Below are 8,609 nucleotides of genomic sequence, written 5' to 3'. Positions count from 1 at the left end.
CCAATACAAAAAAACTGGACAAAAATGAGTAAAGGCTGTGACACCCAGGCTGCAATTCTCTGGTATGCCAGTGCAAAGAGGCCCAGACACACTCGGGGCCAGGAAATCTCGCATCACAGGCCTGGGACCAACAATCAGAAAGAAAAATCCAATTTTAGCCGTGCTCCCTGCCTGTCTGTGTCCCCCACTCCCTATCCCCAGTATACCTAGCCCTGGCACACAGGACCAACACCACAATCTGGACACACCACACAGTGACAGCTCATAAAGATTTCTACACAGCCTGGGTTAAATTCTGTGTCTGGCTGCACCGGGGAAAGGGGAGATAGACGGAGAGCTGCCTGCTCAGCCTCTCTGGGGGTGAAGGGAACCCCAGCAGCAGCGCAGCATGTGCAGCGAGAGACCCGAGGGGAGGGGAGAGAGGACTTGGAGACTAAAAGGAGTGAGCAGCAGCGAGAGCTATTCTGTTAAAGTGCTGAAAGAGTCTGAAGGAGACCCCCAGTTTGTTTGGCATCCTGGGACCAAGCATGAAAGGTGGGGATTTCAAAACACTGGGGCACTGAATTTACTCATCAGTGATGCCAGTGTCAGTCTGGGGTGATCTGGAGTGAAGGCAGAAGGTGAGAGCAGAATCTGGCCAGTCTGTGAAACCCTGTGTGATCCATTCGTGTTGTGAAATCTCGGCTATCACAGATACCCACTGCAGAGGTTTTGGCTACACGTCTTAACCTGGCAGTAAAGTTTCTGAATTGGAAAATTTGAATGAATAAGAGAAAAAAAACCATACAGACCCAAACAAGGAAGATATTGAGAAATATAGAAGGACACTGTAAGAAACAAGGAAATGATCTTAAAAACAACTATTTGTCTAAACTATTTAAAATAGATCTTTAGTTCCAATTTTAAATCCCTTGGTGTTTCTGTTCTACTAAACAGTTCAAGTCTCTGTGCCTGAGTATTCCTGGCCAAATTATTCTTCTCCTGAACCTTTCCCGAGCCCTTAGCACGAACTTTATTGCAGAAACTGCAACTCACCAAAATCTCACGCAGCAGAGAGAGGAAATCTCCTTACTGTGACCTGAGAATCTGTGTATGAATCTCACGTCTGACACTCGCAGTGCTGGACAGGGACTTTTATGATTCCCCCGTACAGTCCCCGCAGACTCTCAGCTTGGCCAGGACTCTGGGAGAATTCCCTGCGCTCCGTGATCAGTGGGAACAGCAGAAAATAGACCCAGGAGAATTTCAGCCTAAGAGCCTCCCCTGAGAGTGAAGAAACGATTCATTGATAACACAGGCTCAGATTGTCAGAGCACTGAGACTTGCAGACTTGCTAGAGTTGTTCTGCACTGCTAAAACCCCAGAGAGAAAAGAAGAGCCAAAGGTTGGACGTGTTCATTTATCTATCAGCATTTCTGTGCTGCTGCTCATTGTCATAGAACCTGAGCATCTGCTGCTACTCCCGGCTGATGAGCCCTGTGCTGAATCCCTGAGACCGCGACGTGCACGTGGACAGGCTCTTGTGCATCCTTGTTTCAAATGTAGGATTTCCACACACAGTAACAGACCCTCCCATCCCATAGCCTCTCTTACAAAGGGCAGCACAGATTGCCCCAGCTTAGTCATAAATCCCTCACGGTGCAATATCCTGCCATGGGGAAGCGCAGCTTCCTGAGCCCCCTTCAGTGATCAGCAGGTGCCCTGAAGCCTGTGGACTGACAGCCTTTGTCTCTTTATCCCAGCTACAGTAACTGCACAGGCTGTCATTGGGGTGGGGAGGGTGCAGGGAGATGTTCAGAGGTGACTAAGGTGCCCATTGTCTATCCACATTCAATGGGACTCTGCTGCCCACTGCCCTCGTGCCTTTGACATCCTCCCCCTGGGGTCTAGTGGATCATGTACTGGTCTGGAACTCAGGAGACCTGGTCAATTCCTGGATCGGCCACAGAGGTATTGTGTGACGTTGGACATGTCATCTCGTAATCTATTCTGGGCCTCAGTTTCCCCTCTGTAAGATAGGGAGAGCACTTCCCTGCCTCAGGGGATTGTGAGGATAAAAATCCCTGAATTATGGGGTTGCCATATAGGGACCAACAGTGAGGATGACCAAATGAGGACCCAGAAGTAAGGAAGGGCATATAAGGACCTAGCACTACAGTCGTGATTGTTTATCACAAGCTATTTCTTTTATTCTATTTAAGGACTGCACCTCACTCTGATCTGAATACTGCACACCCTGCCCCGCACACGGTGCGTTCCTCCCCCAGTCAGTTCAGGAACAGTCCTGTGCCCCTATTCAACCCCTTCAGAGTTCCCACAGCTCCTGCTAAGATCCCCAATCCAGTTCTGGGAACTTAATGTAATCTACAGCTTTGAGAGTGTCCCTGTATCATTTTCAGCAGCCTCTCAGCGTTCGTGATCCTATTTTCAACTGTCCACAAAATATGGCTGTGTGGAATCATGAGCTTTCAGGTCATGAGATGGATTCGGGTTCAGGTGATGTAGTCGAACTTTGTCCTGGGTAATCAGAACTGGGACCTGATGCTGGCTAATTGGAGTCTCCACCAAAAGATCAACCAATGTTGATGAGGCTAGTCTGGGCATATCAGGATTGTGGAAGTTCCTTCCTTCCTGACCTTCAGCAGAACTCTGTGTATGAGTGGAGTGGGTGGGAACACATAGCAAAGAGGGTCCTCCCAAGGCAGAAGGAATATGCCTGCAACCGATCCTGGGCTGTGATTCAGGCAGGAGCAGAACTGCAGACACTTCCTGTTGTGCCTTGTTGCAAAAAAACCTGCATGGGGAACTCCCCACCTTTGGAAGATTTTATTCATAGTGTCTGGGTGAATGGACCACACCTGGTTTATAGAGGGATCTGCTGAGATGATCTGCTTCTCATTCTGGGTCTCCGGAACAGAAAATGTCAAGATGGATTGAGGGGGTCACACAGAATTCTCACAAGGGAAGGGCTTCCTGGCACAAGGGAGAGGAGTGTGCTCCTTGCTGTCTATTTATTTAGAAAAGTGTTGTCATAATGTCTGTAAGAACTGACACACCTTTGCCCTCCAGGTGGTTCTGGAAAGTCTGCACTGCTCTGAGCTTTATGACATTGATATGCAGGAAGAGCTCCGCCTGGCACCAAAGACCTTGGGTCCTGAGGCTTCCCAGATGAGACCTCCAGCCCAGCACAAAAGAGTCCATAACTAGAGAAAGTGAAGGGTGTGGTCTCGAGAATGGGACCCCTGGACAAACTGACCTTGGGTCCTGCCACCAAAAGACGGTATCAGTTACTGAGGGAGGAAGTGTGATCACCATGTCTAAGCGGTCCCTCTGTGGTTGGTACACTGACACTAGCCAGAACTTCAGAGGTCTGAGCCTCAATCTCACATATCGCACAATGTGGGTGCATGTGGACATATGCCACAGATGTTTCAGGCAATGCTTTGCATGGTGATAGGATATCTTCTGAGACCTTCTATGATGGTGCCCCTGGCCTCTGGAAGGAAGGCTCTGGCCTGGACTGAGTTGAGGACTGCCTCTCTGAAAACTATTATTTTAACATGTGAGACAGTTAGCTTCTGCACATTTATTACAGGCTTAGCATCTCAAAGGTTCTCTGTATCAAGTTCACTTCGGACACCATCTGTTCCCTGCTGCGGCCTTTGATCAGCCAATCATCAAGATGAGGGTAAACCTGGACCCTTTGTTTCCTCAGAAAAGCCACAACAACTGCCATGCACTTGGCAAATACGTTAAGAACTGCTAATAGGCCGAGGGGAAGGAAAGTAAACTGGTAGTGACCCTGGTTTATTATGAATCAGAAGAACCTTCTGTGACTCTGAAGGACTGAGATGTGAAAGTATGCATCCTTCAAGTCAAGGGCAGCATACAGTCTCCTGGATACAGAGAATGTATAATGGAGGACAAGAGGACTATAGCAAAGTGCTGTGGCCTTCTTCGGAGCCTGGGTCCCAGGAAGGGTCGTGATGGTCCAGCTGGGCAGAACAAGGCCCTACAGGCCAAACTACCCGGAAACAGAAGGGTGGAGCCAGGGCAGGAAAGGGAACTATAAAAGGCCGGCCTAGCAGCTCAGTAAGGGGAAAGCTGCTGCCGGAGGCAGATGTATCTTCCCACAGGCTGTGGCCTAGGCCTGACCCTGGCACAGCGGCTGTTTAGAGCAACTGCCCCACCGACCGGAGCTTCCAAAGCCTGCCCAGACTGCCTGGCCCAAGTGACTGGATAGGGCTGCCGGGCCCTAGTGACTGGAGAGAGACACTGAGCCCTAGTGACTGGGGAGAACAGCCAAGCCCTATTGATTGGGTAGATTCGCTGAGCCCTAGTAGCTGGGAGGAGCCACCCAAGACTACTGGGTGGGAAAAAACCCCTGAGGCCAGCCCTGACCAGGAGGAGTTGCCCTCTGCTAGTGACCCCGGGGAGTTTCTGGACCTGCCGCCAGTCAATGGTGAGGGACTCGCAGGATGCCTGCTTGCCGACTGCCCCAGCAACTCGGAGGGAGATGAGTGGAGACAGATACCTGGGGAAAGGGTGGGAGGATGTAGCCCAGGGACAGCCAACTACAGAGCGGCTGAGTCAGGAGCTAAACCTGTCAGCGTGTTATAGCTGGATCCCCACTGACCCACTGGCAAACTGCAAAGGATGAGCTAAACCAAAGCACCCTTAATTAACGAGGAGACATCCTTTCCCCCTCCTGTTATGCAGGTTTAAAGTCAGTGGCCCCAGGCGATCACATTCTGCAGGTGTATTTTCCCACTTTCTCATGAAGCTCTTTCGTTTTGACACCATAAATGATAGGGTTGATCATGGGGGGCACAAGGAGATAGAGGCTGGCCAAGAGGATGTGAACGTGGGCAGCGATGCCCTGACCAAACCTGTGTGTCAGGGTGGAGAAGAGTTTTGGAGTATAAGACATCAGTATCACACAGATGTGGGCTGTGCAGATGTTGAGAGCTTTCTGGTGGGCTTTCTTGGAGTCGATCCTGAGGACGGCCCTGATGATCAGCCCATAGGACAGGCCAATGAGTGTCAGGTCTAATCCAATGATCACAAATGCTATCACCAGGCCATACGTCTGGTTGACTGTGGTGTCCCCACATGAGATCTTCACCACAGCGATATGCTCGCAGTATGTGTGGAGGATAACATGGTTGGCGCAGAATGGCAGTCTACGCAGGAGCAGGGGCACTGGCAGAACCAAGAGAACAGCTCATATCAAACCCACTAGCCCTAGCTTAGCAATTCGTGCGTTGGTGAGGATGGTGGCGTATCTCAGAGGGTCACATATAGCGACGTAGCGATCAAAGGCCATTGTCACGAGGACGGCTGACTGCGTAATACCAAGCACGTAAAGGAAGAAAATCTGGGTGACGCATCCATCCACAGTGATGTCTTTGAAACCAAACCAAAATATGCAGAGTGCTTTCGGTATGACGCAGGTAGATGTACCGATCTCCGTGACTGCTAGCATGCAGAGCAGCAGGTACATGGGCTTCTGCAGGGTCTCCTCTTTGACGACAACAAACAGAACTGTGAAATTTCCCAACAGGCTGATGAAGTAGAACGTAGAGAAAGGGATGGAAATCCAGATGTGGGCATCTTCCAGCCCAGGGATGCCATTTAGGATGATTGCTGGTGGGCCGGAGGAAGTGAGGTTGAAAGCCTCCATGAGGTGGTCGAGTCACCAATCAGGATGTGAAATGCACAGATTCCTGTGAAAGGAGAAAAGCCCAGCAAGGGGGGTTTATGAATGCGATAACAAATAAAAAGGTATATATTTTATAGCTACTAACAATCTAGAAAGGGGGATGAGCAGTGAGGTGGCAACATGATTCTCCTCTAGTTGACATTGGTGAGGCATCATTTGTAGTGTTGTGTCCAGTTTTAGGCCCCCCACTAAAGGAAGTATGGGGAGAAATTGGAGGAAGTCCAGTGAGTCCACCAAAAATTATTAGGGGGCTGGGGAACATGGATGGATGGAGCTAAGCTATTCTCAGTGAGGTTCTCAGAAGAAAGAACTAAGAACAATGGTCTCAAGTTGCAGTGGGGAGGTCTAAATTGGATATTAGGAAAATCTTTTTCACTGGGATGATTTACTTGGGGTTTGTCCTGCTTTGAGAAGGGACTTGCAGAAGATGACTTCTTCAGGTCCCTTCCAAACCTAATATTTCAAATTATTTAGGTTGTAGTCCAGTCCAGAGATGTTCGCAGAGGGAGGTAACCAAGCCCGGTGAACGAGGAATATGATGGGAGATGACGTTCAATGTCAATCAGTGCAACATATACGCCTACTGGAGGGAAAAACTTGAACTCCTGAAACACCTTACAAGGTTATAATTTAACTGTATGAACTCAGGGCAGGGATCTAGTGTCATGGTTTACAGCTCTGTGAAGCCCTGCTCAAAGTGCCAGCATGGATAAAAACTAAGAAAAACTTTGGGACATAGGAGGAATGGGATGGGGACTAATACTGAAAATACAATACCATGAGATCTATCAGTCAATGTTTCAGCCTACTCTGGACTCCTCTGTGCAGTTCTGGGCACCCTTCTCAAACAGGACATTACAGGACTAAAGGGGTTCAGCGAAGGGCCATGAGAAAGATCAAGGGCCTGGGGAAACTCTCCTAGGGAGAGAGGATGAAAAGCCTGGGATTGTTACCTGAGAAAGGAAAGATATAAGAGGAGATTTGAGAAGAATCTATTAAATACTGACTGGCAGAGAGTATATGAAGAATGTGTTTTCCCTGTCCCATAATACAAGGTCAAGAGAAAATATAATTAAACTGAAACATGGCAAATTCAAAACTGATTAAAAAAAATGCTTTCTTCACTCAGTGCATAATTAGACAAAGAAACTCATTGACAGAAGATGAAGTTGCGGCCAGGAGCTAAGTAAGAATCAGAACAGTTTTTTGCATTTTCATGGATAGTAAGACTCTTCCTTTAGAATAGTTACAGAAAAATAAGTATCTTGGAAAGCCTATAAACCCATGAGTTTCAGGGCACAAGCCAATCTTTGGCTGTTAGGCATTAAGGTGACACCCTCATGACGGTCAGATTATCCCCCAAACATCCTCTTCAGCATCCCCTGGGGTTGTTGCTCTCAGAGAGAGGATATTTGACTAGATGAACCATAGATTTGATCTACAATGCAATTCCTCTGTTGGAAATGAGCCAAATGTTCCCCATGGAAATACATATTATCCTGCCAGGCTGGGACTTTGTGCTCTGTTACTTCCCTTGTTTCGTTTGGTGAGACACGTTCTTAAAGACATCTTGCTTTCTCTGAGACATAATAAGTACAGTGGTTTCGTTATTCTGCCTTGTTAACTGACAGGGGAAAGCAGAGACACCAGTTAGGAGCCCAGCTACTTACCCTTCTCACACTTGAATACTGATAAAGTTTGCAGATCCCAGTAACATTGGGGCATTGTAAATAATGGAAAGGACAGGTCACTGATTACGAGTGATCTCGATTGGATGGTAAACTGGATGGAAGCAAACAATATGTGTTCTAATATAGCTAATTAGACGTATATATGTCTTAGAACAGAGAAGGTAGGTGATGATTACAGGATGGGGGATGCCATTGTAGGAAGGAGTGACCCTGAACAAGATTTGGGGGATGTGTAGGGGTAATTTGCTAAATATGAGCTCCCTGTTTGACCTTGTGGTCAAAAGAGTTAACGTGATCTTGGCATGATAAACAGGGGAATCTCAAGTAGAGGATGAGAAGTTATTTTACCTTTCTTTGGCACTGGTGCAACTCCTGCTGGAATAATGTGTCCAGTTCTGGTGTCCACAATAAAAGATTCATGTTGATACACAGTGAGGATTAAGGGGTGACTTGATAACAGTCTACAAGTACCCACAGGGGGAACAAATATTGAATAATGGGCTTTTCAGGCTAGCACAGAAAGGTTGAACACCATCCAATGCCTGGAGGTTGAAGTTAGACAAATAGATACAAATATGGTGTGCACTTTTTAAACAGAGCGAAAACAACGAGTGTCCTGTAGCAGATGCATGAAGTGTGTTGCAGCCCACGAAAGCATATGCCTGCAGAAATGTGTTAGTCTTTAAAGTGCTACAGGACTCTCGTTGTTTTTGCTGTATACAGACTAACACGGCTACCCCTCTGGAACTTTAAACAGAGAGAAAAATTAACCATTGGAGCAATTTACCAAGGCTCATGGCAGTTTCTCCATCACTGAGAATTTCTAAACCAAGGTTGATGTTTCTCTATAAGCTCTGCTCTAGGAGTTCCTTGGGCACAGGTCTCTGGCCTGTGCTATACAGGAGGTCAGACTAGATGATCACAGTGGTGCCTTCTGGCCTGGGGCTCTGTGAACACGTACCTGCAGCACATACAGGAAGAAAGCTGGAGGCATTTTTTTTAACTCATGAAAGTGCTGAATTTAGCCCCACACGGAAAATGTCTCATGTGACTTGGAACCTTTGAAAACAACACTCTAGGTGTGTTTTTCACAGGTGTACGGCTTCCCGTGAGACACGGCATGTATGAAAGTTTCAGATGATAAAAATGCTCATGGGACCCTGTAAATTCTCCACCCTGAGGAATGTATCATAGTA

At 47.6% G+C, this 8,609-nt stretch overlaps 1 protein-coding gene across 1 annotated transcript; it reads right to left on the bottom strand.

Annotated features, from left to right (window-relative positions):
* Window positions 1–4,012: 4,012 nt before the first annotated feature.
* LOC137164991 (olfactory receptor 52P1-like) lies at window positions 4,013–5,683 on the bottom strand. Its single transcript, XM_067566060.1, has 4 exons — window positions 5,244–5,683; window positions 4,890–5,183; window positions 4,402–4,534; window positions 4,013–4,024 (listed from the first exon to the last, which is right to left on the bottom strand). The coding sequence occupies exons 1-4, from the start codon at window positions 5,681–5,683 to the stop codon at window positions 4,013–4,015; spliced, it is 879 nt and encodes a 292-aa protein (XP_067422161.1).
* Between the last annotated feature and the right edge of the window lie 2,926 nt (window positions 5,684–8,609).

The sequence above is a fragment of the Emydura macquarii genome, unplaced genomic scaffold (genome assembly GCF_026122565.2).
Source record: "Emydura macquarii macquarii isolate MOO-44397 ecotype Brisbane River unplaced genomic scaffold, CSIRO-AGI_Emac_v2 contig_2709, whole genome shotgun sequence".
Lineage (NCBI taxonomy): Eukaryota > Metazoa > Chordata > Testudines > Chelidae > Emydura > Emydura macquarii.
Note: the sequence above shows the minus strand (reverse complement) of the source record. Positions and strands in the feature narration are given on the sequence as shown.